The 19,100-nt window shown below is 34.3% G+C and overlaps 2 protein-coding genes across 2 annotated transcripts in view; both read right to left on the reverse strand.

Annotated features, from left to right (window-relative positions):
• Window positions 1–14,872: 14,872 nt before the first annotated feature.
• On the reverse strand, window positions 14,873–17,771 carry LOC126751957 (homeobox protein 5-like). Its single transcript, XM_050462436.1, has 2 exons — window positions 16,726–17,771; window positions 14,873–15,313 (listed from the first exon to the last, which is right to left on the reverse strand). The coding sequence occupies exon 1, from the start codon at window positions 17,731–17,733 to the stop codon at window positions 16,747–16,749; it is 987 nt and encodes a 328-aa protein (XP_050318393.1). The 5' UTR covers window positions 17,734–17,771; the 3' UTR covers window positions 14,873–15,313; window positions 16,726–16,746.
• A 79-nt stretch (window positions 17,772–17,850) lies between these two features.
• The window catches only part of LOC126751956 (uncharacterized), a 157,274-nt gene continuing 156,024 nt past the window's right edge, over window positions 17,851–19,100 (reverse strand). The window contains exon 12 of the mRNA XM_050462435.1: window positions 17,851–18,389. Coding sequence (XP_050318392.1) covers window positions 17,866–18,389 — 524 coding nt within the window. The 3' untranslated portion in view covers window positions 17,851–17,865. The remainder of the gene's footprint in view (window positions 18,390–19,100) is intronic.

Here is a 19,100-nt window from a genome sequence, read left to right on the forward strand (position 1 = left end):
ATGTTTGTTAAAGTGAAGAAAAAGTCGCTTTTCTTCATTGCACAAAGAGACAGAGGGAAACATTGGTGCATATTTCCTCAAAAAAGAAGCCGGCAATAATATTATTAATGACGTTTTCTGTCTGAATTTGAGAATGTTGATGTGGGCGACTTTTGGTTTCAACAAGACGGCGCTACATCCTTTAGATAAAATGGCAATCCATTTCGAGCTTCTCTACTTTTTTAAACAAAAAACACATAAACTTTAAAATTAATAGAGAATGTTTGTTATCATTCGAAATAACATTCGTTGGCATTCATCTTTTGAAGTTTATATTTTTCAAATGAGAGCCGATCAGATTGTACATTCGTTGAGTCTAATTTCGATGACTCATTCGAGCATTTCGACTGCTAACTGGGGAATGACACACGTGATGTTTTGCTCCAAGTCCGGATTCAAAGCGGTGTTGTCTGCATAGACTTTAGACTTTACATATCTTCACAGAAAAAAGTGTAGCGGTGTGATATCACACGATCTTGGAAGCCAATTGATCAGCCCAAAATGTGAAATTATCTGCTCACCGAAGTATTCTCTCCTTAAATCCATTGATTAATGCGTTGTGTGGAAAGTGGTGCCGTCTTGTTGAAAACAAATGTCGCCGAAATCACTAGCTGAAATTGATTTCAGGCATCAAATAATCGGTTATTATGACGCGATAACGGCCGCCATTAACGGTTACGATCTAACCGGCATCATTTTTGAAGAAATATGGATCGATGATGCTACCACAAACCACACCAAACCGTTGATTTTTTTTAGGTGAAATGGAAACTCTTGAATCTTTTCAGGTAACTCTTGTTCCTAGATGAGGAAATTTTGCGTATTTACATACCCATCAAGCCAGAAATGAGCATCATCGCTGAACAAAACATGGCTCGAAATCGTCGCATATCCTTGGAACTTTTCAGAAACCCATAGAGCGAAGCGAAGTCGTTTGTGAAGGTCGAGCGGCTTCAGTTCTTGCACAAGATATATTTTGTACGCTTTCAATTTAAGATATCGACGAAAAATGCGCCAAGTCGTTCCATACGTCAGTCCGAGTTGCTGCGAACGGTGCCCAATAGACTCTCGTGTACACTCTGAACTATGGCTGCTATATTTTCTTCACTACGTGTTGAACCTGGTCTATTCGGTCGAATATTATCCGATAATGTATGCTGGGTCTCAAGATGGCTGATGGTGTTGCTAATAGTACGCACATAAAGGAACGATTTGTACAAGTTGTTCAGACGTAAGACTTTCCATGATTAAATGTGAAATAATACTGAGCAAAAGTAACATTATTGAAGCAATTTTATGGTGAGGACATTTTCTTACATCGTGGGTTTGTAGCATCCACTTTCTATTTTTTATGGCGTTATGCTAAATCGCTTTTCTCTTTTCGAATTTTGTAAAAACACATTTTCTAAAGAAATTATCTTCTCTTATTTATGAAGACTTCTGACGTTAGTAAAAGCCCATTCCAATTAATTAAATTTGCGAAAATAAATACTCTTGCCGATATATACTTAATACCTTCGAATTAATTGAGGCAACATTTCAATTCAGCAAATGAATTGCAAATAAAATCGCATATCGAATTTCCACGCATAAAAGCAAACAAAAATGTAGCAACTAAAAAAAGTAAATAAAGCACCGTTACACATATCTATAAGGGTCAATACAGAGAGGGCGAGTGGCAAAAAGCATAAAACAAACACACTTGAACTGCAAAAAGGGGTCAGCAACTATAAATTAAAGCGTGAAGTGTATAAAAATGATACATAGTATTTGCAACAACCCATAAAAAAGTTGCAACAAAAACAAAAAAGAAACAAGCGATCAACTGTCAGTAAAGAATTTTAATGGTCCACAAAATGGATACGCTTAAATATGGCAAAACCGATATTGAAAATTGAAAGTTTACGCTCGACACACACTAAGCCTGCCGAATGCGTTTCAACCCTTTCAGCCAAAACGCAAAAATACAAAAATCCACAAAACAACTCCTCGAATTCCATGCAAAAAACGCACAAATAACGACTACAATAACAAGTGCATTAACGCGTACACGGAATTATATGGGCGAGTGTGTCCTTAAATCAACAACTGGCATATAGACTTACTACTTTTTGCTACAATAATAATAATAACATCAACAGCTCAAAATCATCATCAATTGAAAGCGTCAATTAAACGCATCATCAATGCAACAAAAAAGCAATACAACAAAAAATATATATAAGTATTTTGCAGTGTTGCATGAGGGCGTTAAAGGCGAAAGGTTGCACCGCTGCCGCTCTCCATAAAGTTGTAGAAAAAGTATTATTTAATGGTTGACAGATGCTGCCACATTCAAGCGAAATTATTTGCAATTGAATGGAGTGTCAAACGGCTGTCAAGCACTTTAACATGTGACAATACGCGCGCACGAAAGTGATGAACTTGTTCGTCAGGGGAGTTGAAATTCTCGGTGAAATAAAATAACAACATATTGTATGGGGACACCATCAGTGGTGCATACTTATATACGATAACAGTGTCATGAAATGAATTGTAATCAACGAGTGATAACAACTCAGCAGCCGTAAAAGGAAAGCATTAAATTAATTAGATTTTATCGATTATTGGTAAATGAAGCTTTAGTGGATTAAATTAAATTGTTTGGCACTGCTTTCAGAATGTCTTTGGTTATTAACCATTACATAGAGAAAACACCATAGATTCTAGAACATATTATATGAATTGACTTAATTTCGACGAAAATAGTGATACCTTCTTTTGATTTTGGCACTTAATTTGTCGATTTTCCACCTCCCAGCCATATTTTTTGAGCTCGTAAGAAGGGGTTTAGAATGCTTTGACACCATATAGGGATCGTCATCTTACTTTAGCGGAGTACTCACTAAAACTTCTATCATGGTCCCGGGACCACTTTCGCATTACTTCAGCGCAAGGTGTCCAAAATAACTATGCTTATTACATATTCGACATACAAGGTCTGTCGCAAAAGAAACAGAACTTTTTAAATATAACTGTTTCTGGTGGCGCCACCTATTGGTGGGTATATGAAATAAAAAGTTTGGTCTCTTGTTGACATTTCGTAAAAATTTTAAGACAATTGGATAACTACAATCGATGTTATCGATCAAAAAGTGACAGCAGCTTTTGTTCATCGGTCGTAAAATGCAAAGAGCAAATATTAAATTTTGTTTTAAACTTAGGACAACGTTTACTGAAACATTTCAAATGCATGCGTAGTAATGTGTGAGTGGTTTAAGCGATGCCACGAAGGTCGTGAGGACCTCTGTGACGATCAGAAGTCGGTGATTACCCAAAACAATATTGCAAAAGTGCAGGAATTTATTAAGAATGAACGTATTGTACACGGAGAGTTCGTCCCACCTGACCAAACAATTAATGCTGTGTTTTACCTTGGTGTTGTGAAGCGTCTTTTGTCACGCATTCATCGTGCTCGACCACAATACCGTGAGGCAGGGTCCTGGCGCCTGTTGCACGATAATGCGCCGTGTCATCGGTCGACGCTTGTCACTGATTTTTTGACAAAAAACTCCATATTAACCATTAATTACTCACCCTACTCACCTGATCTGGCACCCTGTGAGTTTTACCTATTTGGAAAACTTCATTTGCCCATGAAAGGACACTGGTTTCAGGACATTTCAGCTATCCAAAAGGCGACGACCGATATTCTCAAGAGCATTCCGAAAAACACTCATTTGAGAGGCTAATTGACCGGGCTAAATGCTGTATCGAAGCATAAGGAAACTACTTTGAATAAAAAAATATAACTTTTGAAAAATATTAATTTTTTGTTGTTTTTTTAACAGTCCTGTTTCTTTTGCGACAGACCTTGTACATCTCCGGCACTTAAAAAATGTATAGTTTGCATCGTTTTATGGTTCTTCTCCGTAAATGCATGCAGGACTCTCTGTCTTTCCCATGTACAGATATTTTCAAAAATACGCTTGACCGGAAACATCTATCTAAATAGTAGTTCATCTCGTTGTGTTTCCCAATATGCTAGTTCACTATATCCTTGAATGCCGATCCATCTTCCTTTCCGCTTTCTTGTCCCTCGATCTTGCTTCAAGCGTTTACTTCCTCGCTTGTTTTCTTGTGTAAATGTATACTTCTATTCCATAGAAAGGTACAGGTAGTAATCACTATGTGCAGAACTATACTTTAAGGTAGATGCACTTCCCTTCTCTACCAAGCTCCAAGAGCTTCTGATTGGTCTACAAGTATATCGATGTGTGTGGCCTGCCATTTGAACATTAGCTTTTCTCTTCTGTGCGATGGCTTCCTTCAGATCGCCCTAGTTTTGACAGTACAGTTCCGATATAAGATTTTAGCCGTAGGGGAGCAACTAAAATTTAGACCATAAGCGATTTTTGCGTTAACTCAATTAATACCCAAAAGTCAAAACCTTTTTATATTCAGCCTTATTTAAGTAGATGCAAACGGCTTTAGGTTTAGTTCTGGGCAATGTGAGAAGATTTTTATTACAAAATCTTGCCCCATAGCTTTTAGGTATACAATTCGAGATTGAGATTTTAAAAGCCATTTGTTGCAACAATATTTGATTTTTGTTTACTTGGCCTTAAAATTTTATGACATAATATTTTAACCCAACCGTTTTCAAATAAGAAACCTGAAAACATTTTTCACTCAAAGGAGGAGATCAAGATGAAAGCAGACGCCTATTATTAGAAAAAAATTGTATCGATGCCGTACGTTTTAAGAGCGGTAGAGGGGCAAAAAATTCAATATCTTTGGAATGGTAAGAATGAATGCGTTGTGTCACATACTTTTCGATTTTTTTTAGCGTGAAGAACACTCTAAAAATTTCAATTGTTTAACAAAAAATTATATAAAATATTATTATTTAAACAAATGGATCGTGAAAAAATATCTATAATGTAGTATCATTTTTCTTCGACTTCACAAAATTTCATCGACTTATCTCTAGTAGTTTATGAGAAAAAAATGTTAAAATTTTGTCATGCTCTAAATTTCAACCTTCAATAACTTTAACAAAAAATAATAATTTTGACAAAATATTTATATAACTGGGTATGCGTCTGGCCCCCTTCCAAATGAACAGCTTATTTTCAAAATCGGTGATATTTCGAAATTTTCGTGAACCACTTGACGTGGTTTGACCCAGCCGTAACATTGATTTATGTTGAAGAATAAAACCGTATTTTCATTAGAGCATTGTTTTTTCAATATTAAAATATGGATTTTGCCGCGCATGTAGTTCAATGCGGTGTTACATTCAAGAATCCAACTGTAGTTGATTGGAATTAAATTAGTTCCTTTTGGATTAATATGCCTTATTTTAGGAAATCCATACCATTGTTGGTGGTACTACTAACGGGTTTTTCAATAGGGACACTACAAAAGTAGACCGTTGGGGAGAGCAAACGACGCCATATTTTTTCGCGCTCTTTCGACATTTCTCTACAGTTAAGTTTGTCATTTCATCATGGAAATATATATGATCCAACAACAAGTCATAATTGTTGAAACTACTACTCAAATTCGGAGTCAGTGGCCTTAACTTTAAGAGCGCTACGTCGAATTTATGGTCGTCATAATCGTCCTGTCAGATCAACAATTGAGCGTCTAGAGGGAAAATTTTAACTTAAATTTTAAGTACAAAATGTTCCCGTGCCAGTGAGACAAAGAAGTGCCAGTAGTGTGGAGATTATTGCTGCCACTAGCACATCGATTAAGGAAGACCACATGTCATTCAAGTGTTGGGCATTTCTGGGACGTCATTGTGGCAAATTTGGCCCGAATTGAATGATATGGACTTGAACAGTATGTGGTTCCAACAGGACGGCGCCACAAGCCACACAGCGAATGTCACAATCGCTTCATTGAAAACCAAGTTTGACAAACGTGTTATCTCACGAAATGGCTCAATCAATTGGCCGCTGCGGTCGTCCGATTTGACGCCGTTAGACTATTTTTTCTGAGACTACGTCAGGTCTATGGTCTATTCCAACAAGCCAGCGACCATTGATGAACTTCGTACGAATTTCGAAAGTGAAATTCTAGCAGTATCGGCCGATTTATGCTTGAAAACAGCGCAAATGTACTTTCACAGGAATAAGGACCTTTTTTGAGATTTATATGATATGATTTATATTCTATTTAATAAAAAATAGCTCTTATTGAAAAACCCGTTACTTTCATTTTGTCTACTCGTATGTCTATTTAGATTGAAGAAGTGTGCTTCCCCAAATTCCGCTAAGTAACTAACCAAATATTCTAAGGGCAGCCAAAAAACATCCACAGCAGCCTCTGATCCTCTCCGAGCCGTTCGATTGTTCGAGTGGAGATGCTTAATCGAGCAGATAAAATCTTCAATAAGAGGGTACAGCTGTTGGCATGTGCCGATGATATTGATATTATTGCCCGCATTGCTGCTACTTTCTTCAGACTGAATAAGGCAGCAAAGCATATGGTTCTGGTAGTGAACGAGGGCAAGACGAAATATCTCCTGTCATTAAACCAACAGTCGTCGATGGCCAATGGTCGATGGAACGATGAGCTACGAGCTATACGACGACATTGACATAGTTCGGCAAATTAAGAGACAGCGGCTCCGCTAGCTAGGCCATGTCGTCAGAATGGATGAAAACACTCCAGCTCTGAGATTGTTCGACGTAGTACTCGTCGGGGCAAGCAGAGGAAGAGGAAAACCTCCACTCCGTTGGAGAGACCAGGTGGAGAAGGTCCTGGCTTTGCTTGGAATCACCAATTGGCGCCACCTTACAAAAAGAAGAAACGACTTGCGTGCTGTTGTTAACTCGGCTATAACCGCGTATGCGGTGTCTACGCCAATAAAAAAGACGAGAAAGAAAGAGTTTAATCTGCTACAGCATATAGTACGAAGTTTGACTACAAGACAGATTTCTTTGCTTTATTTTGTACACTTCTTAACCAAACGCTAATGAAAAGAATACGTCTTTGGCGCAGTTCGTTGTAAAAATACTAATTCAGCATCTTTAATATAAGAAGCCCATTAAAACTTACTGTTTAGCCGTTTTCTTCAAAGAAGTACGGCCCGACAATACACCTTCATGAAACTGCGGAACACACTCACTCGTTCTGGTTGAAGTTCGGTCTCGAGGATTATTTCTGGAATTGATTTAGATCAAACTTGATATCATTAGATATACATAAGTTGCCATTTTGGGAAAATGCAAAGCAAATAGGCAAATCTAAAGGGTTTAACCGGCTTAAGTTTAAGTCATCATGAATTATCCGTTATCCGCGATTGTTTCTGGAACACAAACATACGATCCGGCGAAATTCTTACCAACTAGGACTGACGTATAAAACGACTTATTGCATTTACGTCGAGATCTTAAATTGAAAGCGTACTAAATACAGCTTGTGCAAAAGAACTGAACCGTTTGAGCCTTCTAAGCGATATCGCTTCGCTCTATGGGCTCTTGAAAACTTCCAGGAAGTTCCGACGTTTTCGTGCCAAATTTTGTTCAACGATGGGGCTCATTTGTGGCTTAATGGGTAAGTAAATAAGCAAAATTACCGCATTTGAGTCGAAGATCAACCTGAAGAGACTCAAGAGTTGCCACGTCATACGGAAAAATACGGTTTGGTACGGTTTGTGGGCCGGTGGAATCATCGGCCCATATTTCTTAAATTCTGATGCCGGTGAGAACGTAAACGTCAATGGCGACCGTTATCGCGCCATGATAACCGACTAGTTGATGCCTGAAATTAAAGCTCATGATTTCGACGATACTCAGTTTGAACAAGATGGCGCCACTTCCCACACATCGCATCAATCAATGGATTTATTGAGACAACACTTCGGTGAGTAGATAATTTCGCATTTTGGACCGGCCGATTGACCTCAAATATCGTGTGATATCATACCTTTTCTTTTTCCTGCGTTAAAGTCTAAAGTCTATGCGGACAATCCCGCTCCGATTCTGATCTGTCTTGCAAAACATCACGCGGCCATTCGCCAGTTACCAGTCGAAATGCTCGAACGAGTAATAGAAAATTGGCCTCAACGGATGGACCATCTGAGACGTAGCTGCGGCCAACATTTGTAAGCGAAAATCATAAAGAAGTAAATGCCAAATAATGTACTTTCGAATGATATTAAACATTGCCTATTAAATTTAAAGTTTCTGCGTTTTTCAGTTAAATGGTAGGGAACCTCGAAATGGATCACTCTTTATGAATATTGGTCCCACAAATTACCGAGAACAAGTATACAAGTACTTACCGCACTTCCTATGGTACCATATAGTTACATATACTCAATTGTACATTACAGGCATACAGGGTAGATATGTATCTATATACATAAATACATCTAATACCCCTCTCTCCCTATTATCCCCCCTCTATTCAAACAAAAGTCAGTTTTTATTAAATTTTATATATTTTTTTAGTTTTATTTGCATTTCTTATTACTCACATGAGTCTTTATATTTCGTGTGTGTATATGTATTGGTGTGTGTATGTGTTTGTATGGTGGTTTTGCTTGTTTATGTTTTTTCGCAACTCTTCGGTATTTAAACATTCATAAGTGTTTCCATCATTTTAATTAAATTACTTTTCATTACATTATGCATTAAGTTTATTAATTACTTTTTTTTATATATTTTTTGTGGGTTTTTTGTGTTTTTTCATCATTATTACATACGTGTATGTGTGTATATCGTATTTAGTTTGCCTTAACAATACAATACTAAATTAATTATTATTAATTGTAATTATTACATTTTATCCATTAATTTTATTCTACTAGTATATAATAGTAATAGTAATAATAATTTATTATGCTTACTCTCACTTTGCGCTAAATCGATTGTTTTTTGCAATACATTTTCAATTCACTTAGTTCGTATTGTTTTTGTTTTAATTTTTTTTTTTAATTTGTGTATTTTTTCTCTTCTTTGTTTACCAATTACTTACATATACTTATTTATATTTTTTGTGTGTGTGTGCAAACGCATGCCACACTTCCGCAGTGTTCTACAGTTATTTATTTATTCAGTATTTTTTTTGCATTTTTCTTTGTTTTGCTTTTGCTTTTCTTCATGTTTACTGTCAATTAAATATTAAATGTGTAATTAATAGTAAAATTTATAGATACGCTGCTAAAGTTTAAACATGTGACGTAATATATCCTTCATTAATTGAATGCACAAAAGCAAATAAGAAAAAAATAAACCAAAAAATAAGTAAATATATTTTTATCGCTCAAAATATTTGCTATAATCTATTTGATTAAAAATTAACTACTAGTTTAATATACAATATTAGGATATTTGATTTCTCTACGTTTAGATATGAGAGGCGGGCAAAGCGAAGGTACTAAAGGGTGTATAATTTTGTAAAAAAAAAAACAAACACAAAACAAAAGGAGTGTAGAGAAGCAAAAATGCAATTTTTGCAAAAACAAATTTAGTTAAAAAAAGTGAAACAAAATATAGCAAAATTTTTTTTCTAAACAAAAATTATTATAATAAGAAAATTTTTAGTTCAAAATTTTAGAAAAACTTAATCAAAAAATTTTTAAATATAAATTCTTAAAAAATATAAAATATTTTTTATTATCTTCTCATAATTTTATAAGCTTGCTATACAAAACGGTTTTTCATTATCTTAATTTTTAGTAGTTTCTTTGAAATATACAAATTTTTACAGTGTACACAGTGTGTGAAAACTCTAAAATATACATATAAATATAAATATAATTAAATACGCAATTCTCTTATAATAACTTTTTACAGATTACAAATACAACTTAATGGCTAATTTTTACAAGTCTTGTGAGTTGGTTGAATTTTTTATATAATATGTAGGTATGTTATGTATGTATACGCATATACATATACAAACTATTTCTAAATTATTATCAAGTGATAGGCAATGGTTTTGAAATGAAAATGTAAAAAAAAATCAAACGAACAGGATTTTTTTTTTAAATCGTTAAGATTATGCAGAAGTGAAGAAAAATTTGAAAATTAAAAAGAAAACAATTTTAATAAATTTTGTTAATAATAATTTTTCTCAAAATTAATTTTTTAAATAAAAAGTTTTGGTTTTAAATTCATTAACACGAAAAACAATAATTTTATTTATAAGCAGAATTTAATTTTGTAGTTTTTAATTAAAATTTTTTCGTTTATAAAAGCTTGGAGAGTTTAACCTTTTCTGTATATAAGCGTGGAAAGTTTGGGCGAGCTCATTTGAGAGTTGTTTAAAATAAAAAAAAATTGCATGAGTAAGAGTAGACACATGGAGAGTTATTTTTTTAACGAAATTTTAATACTTTCAAAATTTTTGTAGAGTAGTTTTTGGTGGAGGCGCAAGATAAATGATCTCTGGAGATATGCAAGAAAAGCTGTAGCGTTTCAAAATTGGATACGACTTACTTCGTTAATTGGAGAGTTTAAAGATTTTTGTAGAGTTTCGATTTTCTTGTTTTCGAAACTTTTCTGTGTGCCGAATTCGATTTAGACAAAACACATACAAAATTTTTGCAGTGTCGTATTCGATTTCGGCTTATTTCTTTAATTGGAGAGATGAAAAAATTTTGTAGAGTTTCAATTTTTTTAATTAATTTATCATTTCAAATAGTGATGTAACTAATTATATAAATGTTTGCAACTTTTTAAGAAAAAAGCTGTGTAGAGTTTCAAATTTTCATAGAATCAAGCAAAGTTTTATTGTTTCGAATAAACATTTATATCATAGAATAATAAATGAATTTTTTATAAATATATTTTAACTCTTTTTAAATGATATCTTTCCTGAAAAAAATCGTGAAAGTGTATCCTAACTACTTAACTAAAAATAAAAAATTACACATTTCGAAAAATTGTATTTAGTGTTTTTTTCGAAACAGCAGCCGAAAGCACTTCTTTGTAGGTTAAACTGAACTTCAGAATTAAAATAAATAAAAAATGAAAGAAAAAATAGGTATCCGGTTTGGTTTTGAAAAATCGACAAATTTCTATTTGAAATTTCATAAACTGATTTAAAATTTGAAACTCCCACATTGGTAAATATCATGCAACCCATGTTGCCACATTATAAATATCTCTATTGTTATTTAAAATTACTTACGTACGCCTGTTAAAAATCTACACTTACAACTGATTTTCTAAATGCTTATTTACCAATTTTGTTCTACTGTAAGCCTATGCCTACGTACTTTTCTAGCATACTGTGTTACTGCGTCTATGTGTCTATGTGTGAAAACTCTCCGTGAACTGTTTCATTTTAGTCTATTATGTACCGTTGTGAGCATTTTGCACGCATTCAGTTCATATGTTTAAACTTATTTCTTTTACTATTTCAGCGTTAAAATATTTCATAACTTTTACTTAAATCAAATCTATTGTTTTTGCTACTTTCTTTTTGTCTATAAGTATGTAAAAATTCACTTAATATTAAGCTTGTCGCTACGCTTAAACACTCGAACTACAGATGCTTGTTTACAAGGCGCACTCAGCACCGCTTTTAAATTTGGTGGTGTTGCCACATTATTCGAAATTTTTTGCAATATTTTTTTTTTTCTTATTTCCAGCTGTTGAAAGCAAAGGAAAATGCTCAAATTTTATACTCGCAATTCACGCTCAACTTAAAACTCGTATTTACTGCTTATTTATTTCAATTATCATAAAAAATAACAATAAAAAATATTTCATAAAAATTTTGTCTGGCGAAACATAAAAAACTTAAACGTCAATAACTATATTACAAATACAGTTATAAAAAAATATTATTTAAGTTAATAATTTTATTTTTAATTTTTGAAATTTTTTTTTAGTATTTTTTTTTAGTTTTTTAATCACAAATCATTGATGAAAACATAACCTGGGTACTTTTCGTACGCACTGTATGTTTCAGAACTTTTTCTTCGTTTCTAACAATAGCTGAAGCGTCTTATTCTCATAACTTTAATTTACGGCGCTTATTCATTAATTATTTACAGTGTGTGTCCAATGTATTCGGAAAGGAAACGTTACAATTTTTCTCAGTGTGTGCGATTTTTTTAGTCTTTTGTTGTTTTGCAAATTCTGTATACTTGCGTTTACAGTTATATATAGATTATATGTATGTATGTACGTTAAGGGGCTCTAATGCAGCAAGGACACTCTCAAAGGTATTTTCAGACAGTTTAGCATGCGTTTTCTAAGTAGTTTGTAAGTGCTAATTTTCTTCAGTGTAGTCAGATGTACAAATGTATGTATATATGTTAGGTCTATATACAGTGCAAGAGATCGTTTTATATAAAAAGTGACTTGTAAATATAGGAAATGTACAACCTTATCTACTAATTTTCGCGTATTAGTTTTTTCAATGAACGATTTTGAATATTTTTAGGTGATTTTTTATTTCGAACAACTGACCGGGCTTGAAGATTGGGTATTATACATTTATATATGCGAGCTTTGTGTACGCTTTTTATTGGAACAGTAAATAGAAAAGGCTTTGCCTACAATAATCTTTAATGTTCTGGTGAATGATGTACGGTTTTCAAAAACGTTTTTCAACAAACCAAATTTTTCTAGACTTTTCGACGACATTTAAGCTATAAGGTTTCAAAAAAATGTTGCAAGTTAATCTGAACATTTTGAAAAGAGTATGCTAAAATTATTTTTTGAAAATTTTTTTGTAGAGTTTGAATATGTTTGTCAACCATTCTGCGAGTTTCAAAACTTGTGTCTGCAATTTCGAATACTATATAACTTTCTGAAAATAGTTTTTAGAATCACAGCTTCTGGCAAATAGTTTTGAGTTGGAGACATTTTGTGAAGAGTTTCAAATTTTTGTTACTAACTTTAAAAATTGTTTCCAATTATAAATACAGTATAATTTTCTAAAATCAGTTTTCGTTTCGCAGCTCCATGCCCAGTTTGTTAATAATATTTAAAAAAATTGGAGACTTTTTTGGAGAGTTTCAAAAGTTGCGATTATTGCTTTCAGCAAAAACTGAAATATAAATTTTAAAAATTTTTGCAAAATTTTAAATTGTTAGACATTTTAAAATGAGTACAACATTTTTAGATAAATTCTAGAAAGCAAATGCTTAGCTATGGTATAGTATATTCGAAAATTTGGAGTCTTATTTTCTTTTTAGTTTTTTGTTTCGGAGCTTTATGTTAAGCTTGCTAGCAATGTTAAAAACATTTGGAGACATTTTTGGAGAATTTCAAAATATCAGATTTGAATTTTTCAGCAAAAAATAAGATATGTCTGAATAAGTTTTGAAAAATTGAAAACTTTTAGTTAAATTCCAAGAACCAAATACTAAGGTACATTCAAAGATTTGGAGTCTTTTATTAGTATTTTAAATTAATAGATAAACGGAATGAAAAAACATCATTTTGCACTTCAATAAATAATATAAGTTGAAAACCAAATTTTGGTAAATTTTGAAATCCTGAAAATTTCTTGGTAATTTTAGAAAATTTGTTTTCATTCAAAACGTATTTTTTATTGTCTTCGAATACCGTTGTCTCAGAACGCTGATTTTCAAAAAATCTGAAGGACTGAAAATGTTTAGAAATTTTTGAATATTTATATTTTAACCATGCACGCGTTTTCTTTTTGCTTCGAAATGAAATTGTTTATTAAATCCAAGATACCAAGTAGTAGAAATGAAGTTAGGAAATTTTTTTTTATGATTTTTGAATTTGTGAATATTTTTTCAGTTCAAAATTTTTTGAAATATTTTTATATTTTTTAATTTTTTGGTAAAATTTTTCTTCTTTTATGTGCATGCATTTTTTGAGTTTATGAGGAAAAGTGCAGTTGAAGCTGATGGATTCGACAGAAATTTACAGTATAACATAACTACAGAGCGTGTCTAGTTCGTGAGCAGATGAGTAGAGTTGCCAATTTTTGTAGAAATACATACGTAAGTAAATGAAAATGAGTTTGAGTAGGACAAAGCGTTATCAATGCGTACAATTTCAATAATAATTTCGGGTTTAAGCCGGTTCGCAGTTGTTGAAAAAGTTTGGAAACTTTGTTATCGCGGTGTAGGTAATTTCTCGTTTTTTGAAAATATTTTTATTCATTATTATTAATTGTATATATTTTTTTTTTTGAATTTTTTACAAATTTCAGTTTCAATCTTTTAAAATTGCTTTTAATGCTTGTTCTATTAATTTTCAACATAGCTGCTTTTATTACGCGCTTTAGTGTATATACGTATATTTCTTTATGTATGCCGTTCGGTGTATAGTATTATCTAAAATCTTACCTGTAATAGTGTTTGAGTGCGCTAAATCACTTGGTTTTCATTTTTGCTTTTATTTTTTTCAATTACTGAATCTTAAATACTTTTACTTTACTGATTACTTGCATAAATTATTTATGCTTAACATGTTTTTACTCATTTACTGCTCTTAAATTCGGTAGTATCTTATGCTCGTTAAAATTTAGCTAAAACAAAATCAGCTTGTAACAAAAAGTGTGCAACCAAAAAGCGAGCGAGTCGTTCAAATATTGCTAATATTATCATTTTACATTACATTTTCAAATATTTTCTTCTTCTTTTTTTTTAATCTACAAATCACTCACGACTCTGTTTGCTACTAAATATTTACAAGTAAATTTTTCGTTTTCGTACAGCTTTCGCTACACGCTCTCATGTTCTCATGCACTTTTGTGATTGCTTTTGCAATTTCTCTCAGTGCATCATTTACTTATTTGCTTTGCTGGCTACTTTCTAGGCGTAATTCTTCAATTTCGTTGGCATTTCAGTTTTAATTCACTTTCGCGCTTCTAACCGCACTTTTTCGTTTTCGTGCTATTATTTTCTTTCTGTTGATTTTGGGTTTCTAACGGTTTGTGCTACGCTATATATTTGCTTGTGTATGCTGTTTTGGGTTTTGGTTTCTTTTTTGTTCAGTGGGCGTTTGTTCTCTACAGAGTTTGCTTTTCCGCTTTTCGCACGCATTTTCTTTATTTGTTGCTTTGTTGTTTCACGTATTTTTTTCTTGCTGCAGTTCGTTTAGTTTTTTGTTTTTTGTCGGTGTCTTCAAGTTTTCTATTCGTTTCGGCTTATAACTTACATGTTTTTTTGCTTTTGTAGCCATTTTTTCTGTGTATCCTTTGCCTTCACTGCCGCCTGTTTTGATCTATGGTATGTGATGTTTCAAAAGAATTGTCTATGTGTGCTATGTACTAATCGTAGAATTCACTGGCGTATTGCTTTCAATCTGCTGCCTTTGCTTAGAAAGAGAGATAAGCGCTGAAAATAGAGAGATAAGAAAACAAATCGTTTCAATTCTTAAGTTCTATAGAAAATTCAGTGAAAGCAGGAGGATAAGGGTATCTTAAGTTTTGAGTTACTGCCAAGTTTATTGATTTTAGACTAGATCGCTTATAAGACTACTTCCATTGCGACATTTATGGTGTCTATAATTGTACCGAATGTTTTTCTAATAGATATCATGACCAAAATATTTCAGAAGAACGTTTTTTCATAATTTGAAAATAAATTTACAAGAAGGGTTGGACATAGTGTTTTAGATTCCCCATAATATTAAGACAACCATAAAAACCAAAAAAAAGTGGACACATTCGCAGAAATTCTCTTATTATGTAAAGAGAAATGGATATATCGACTAGATGAATGTCAAGACTTATTCTAGATGATCTCCATCTGAAAGCCTACCGTCGATCAACTAGTAAAATGGTCTGATAACGCGCTGGAAGCAAATTAGGCTCAACAGATGCATTTCTAAACTTTCACTGTTCATATTTTTAATGAGACAATCACAGAATTTACGCAAAAACTTTCAAAAACCCGAAAAATGAAATATATTCTTCATAAAACAAGAAAAAAATCACTTTTCACAAAAATTGTTTTGAAATGTTTTTAATGAAAGACGATTACTTTTCGATAAATTTATAATAATCTTACAGCGAATTTCAAAAACGCAACAAACAATATTTTCATTCTGCAGATAAACCCGAAAAATAGTATAATATTGGACATTTCGAAATCAAAAAAAATTTTGTTCATTTCGCTCATCTTATAAATGCAATATTAAATAAAATTTGATCAAAAATATAAAAATAAATTATATCTCTTTTTTATAATGGCCTGAACTTGTAGGAGAACATATGGCGGATTGTCTCTCTGTACCCCTCACTGTTTTCTGAATAGATCATAGGCCATATACAGGACATGTAATCTGTTCAGGAAACAGAGAGAGGTTTTACAAAATAGGTTCTTTAGATATGAGGTTCAGAACACTCGCCAAAGAATCTTTAAAAAAATTCTTTCTTACATTATGTAGGATAGTGATTTCAAGATTTTGAGAAACCGTAGTTTCAAATCTGACAAATTTAAAAAATATGATATATCTTTCATAAAATTAATCCATGTTCTGGAATAACTTTAGAAGATGGTTTTGGATTAAATGTTATTCCAACTTCCGATATTCTTTACGGCAACCCAAAATTGCTTGTTAGGGCAAAGTCGTTAAAGGAAACACCAAAAATTCGTTCAAAAAATTTTCCAAAATTATGAAAAAAGATTTTAAATACCAAAATTAGCATTTTCTTATAAATTACCTAACCTATAAAATAACCAAAAGTTATTTGTAACTAACCCTATACCTCAACAAACATATACATATGTACTATGTAACTTACCTCAAATCTATTGGTTTTTCATCAATGATACCACAGCCTATTTGCTTTTTGTTGTTGTAATTGTAATAATTGTTGTTGTTGCTCTTTTCCTCCTTGTAAAACATTTGACATTGCGCCCGCGGTCGGTGTTTCGGCTGTTGGCGTTGTTGCTCTTGTTGTTGTTGCTGTTTTTGTTGTTAGTGTTGCGGCAGATGCATCTCTTACCGGTGTTGCCGATGTATCATCACTACTATTATCATCACACGCCACTGTGTTTGTGCCAACTAAATGTTTATTACAATCGTTTGTATTTGGTGTTGTTGTTGCAGCAATGGGCGTGGTGGGTGTCAACGCCAGCGACTGCTCTAAGTGTGTAGAGTTGCGTGATGTGAATTCACCGCTACTTCTATCACCAACACCACCTGCACCAGTAGAAACGCCGCCATCGCCACGTCGTGCTGCAGCATTTGCTGTTACTTTTGTTGATGTTGTGACTTCGGGCGCGCCAGTGGGTGCCGACGATAGCCGCAAAACACGTAACTGATGACGTGGCGGCGGTGGCGGGTGATAGTATGATTGTGACAATTGTTGCCGCTGCTGTTCGCGTTTGCTTTGTGGTAAGTGCTGATGTTGCAGTAACTGTTGTTGTTGTTGCTGCTGCTGTTGTTGTTGGCAGTAAGCGTATTGCGGCTGTAGATGCGGATGTGGTGATTTGCGGTGCGGATGCAACTGACAGTTGCCAACAGCGCTACCCATGCTGCTGTTGTGGTTGTTGTTGTTGTTATTATTAATATTGCTGCTATTATTGTTATTGTGTTGGTGATTTTTCACATTCAGCAGCGTTAAACTGTACTTGGGCTTCGCTGTTGCCAACATCGTGCCGCCGATGCCAAGGTGTTGTTGTTGCTTTTGTTGCTGTTGCAACTGTTGTTTCTTCGGCATTGTGCTGATCAAACCCGTACGCATATATTTCTGACCACCACCAATACTACCGCTCACGCATTCCAAACGGTTACCCGCATTCAACATGCCCACACCACCATTAATGCCTCCGACCTCAGCATCAACGTCAACGCTGTCGACATTCACTCCACCGCCGCCGCTGCTGCTGCCGCTGTCGCCTTCGCCATTCACACCGCCGCGCAACGTCAATGTTTCAAACTAAAGATTGTCTGGATAACTGCGGAAGTTATAGGTTCTAGCGCGCTGGAATTGCATTGAGTCAATGCCAACACCTACTCCACCGTTACCGCCGCCGCTGCCGCCGCCACCATTGTAGGCATTCAACATCGGCGCTGTTGATTGTGAATTCATGGTGCCCATGCCGTCATCGTAGTTATTGTGTTCACTACTGCTGCTGATGCCGCTATTGCTGCCACACTTGCCCACACTGCTGCCGGATTTGTGTGTGCTGCTGCCACCGCCACTATTGCTGCCCACTGTGCCGCAGTTGCTGCCGCCTGAGGGTCCCTTGATTGGCTTGAATATCGCTGTGGTGGCGTAGTACTTCTCCATCGGTGGCGGCGGCACGGACGGTGGTCGGGGGAAAATCGCGCTCAACGGCGGTGGTGGTGTGCGTCGCACATTCACATAACCGCCGACAATACCGCCGCCAGCCATAGACATCTTTGTGGCGGGCATGTAATCCTGCATGTGTGGCACGGCGTAGCCGCCTTCGGGTACATCTGGAAAATAAAGACGCAAGGTGGCATGTGTTTATTGAAGGTGCGAAGAAAGGTAAAGTTAATTGAATGATAGTGGTTGAGAAGTTTGAAATGAGCACAAAACGTAGATGAGTAAATAGTCTACAGATTAACAAAATGCACGGCAAGGCAGGGGCGCAGTGGTGGGTAAAAACTTCTGCTTAATCATTTGTCTTTAAGTAACCTGTATTGCTTTAAAGGCAATTTCCGTACGTACAACATATGCAAGGTTACTTTGATTCATATGGAAACCTTCCGCCTCTAACTGCTATTATTAGAGTGGAAGAGTTGCCAATGGGTTAGGAAATACAGAGAAACTGTAGATTTTGTGTTATTTAGGTGTTTGACATCCACACTCTGACATTCTAAGACAAGATCCGTTTCTGTACAGCTTTCGAGAGTATGGAAAAGAGTTTAAAGGAAAATAATTCATTAATCCTAGGAACAGTTGGTTCCAAAAGGCTAGAGAGTCTAGCAGAAGTGATAGAACGAGTAATAACAGCTGATCATCGAAAACTATGCGCCAAACAGGAATAAAAGAAAGCACTTTAAAACTCATTGTGAGTTCAAAATTTTCAACATCAGATATTTCCAACAAAAGTATGAAAAACAACCAGGAGGAATATTTTTACTCCATAATTTTATCTTGAGTAAAAGAGAGAATAAGTAACCTGTATAAATTATCTTCTACTT

This window comes from Bactrocera neohumeralis, chromosome 3 (genome assembly GCF_024586455.1).
Source record: "Bactrocera neohumeralis isolate Rockhampton chromosome 3, APGP_CSIRO_Bneo_wtdbg2-racon-allhic-juicebox.fasta_v2, whole genome shotgun sequence".
Taxonomy (NCBI): domain Eukaryota; kingdom Metazoa; phylum Arthropoda; class Insecta; order Diptera; family Tephritidae; genus Bactrocera; species Bactrocera neohumeralis.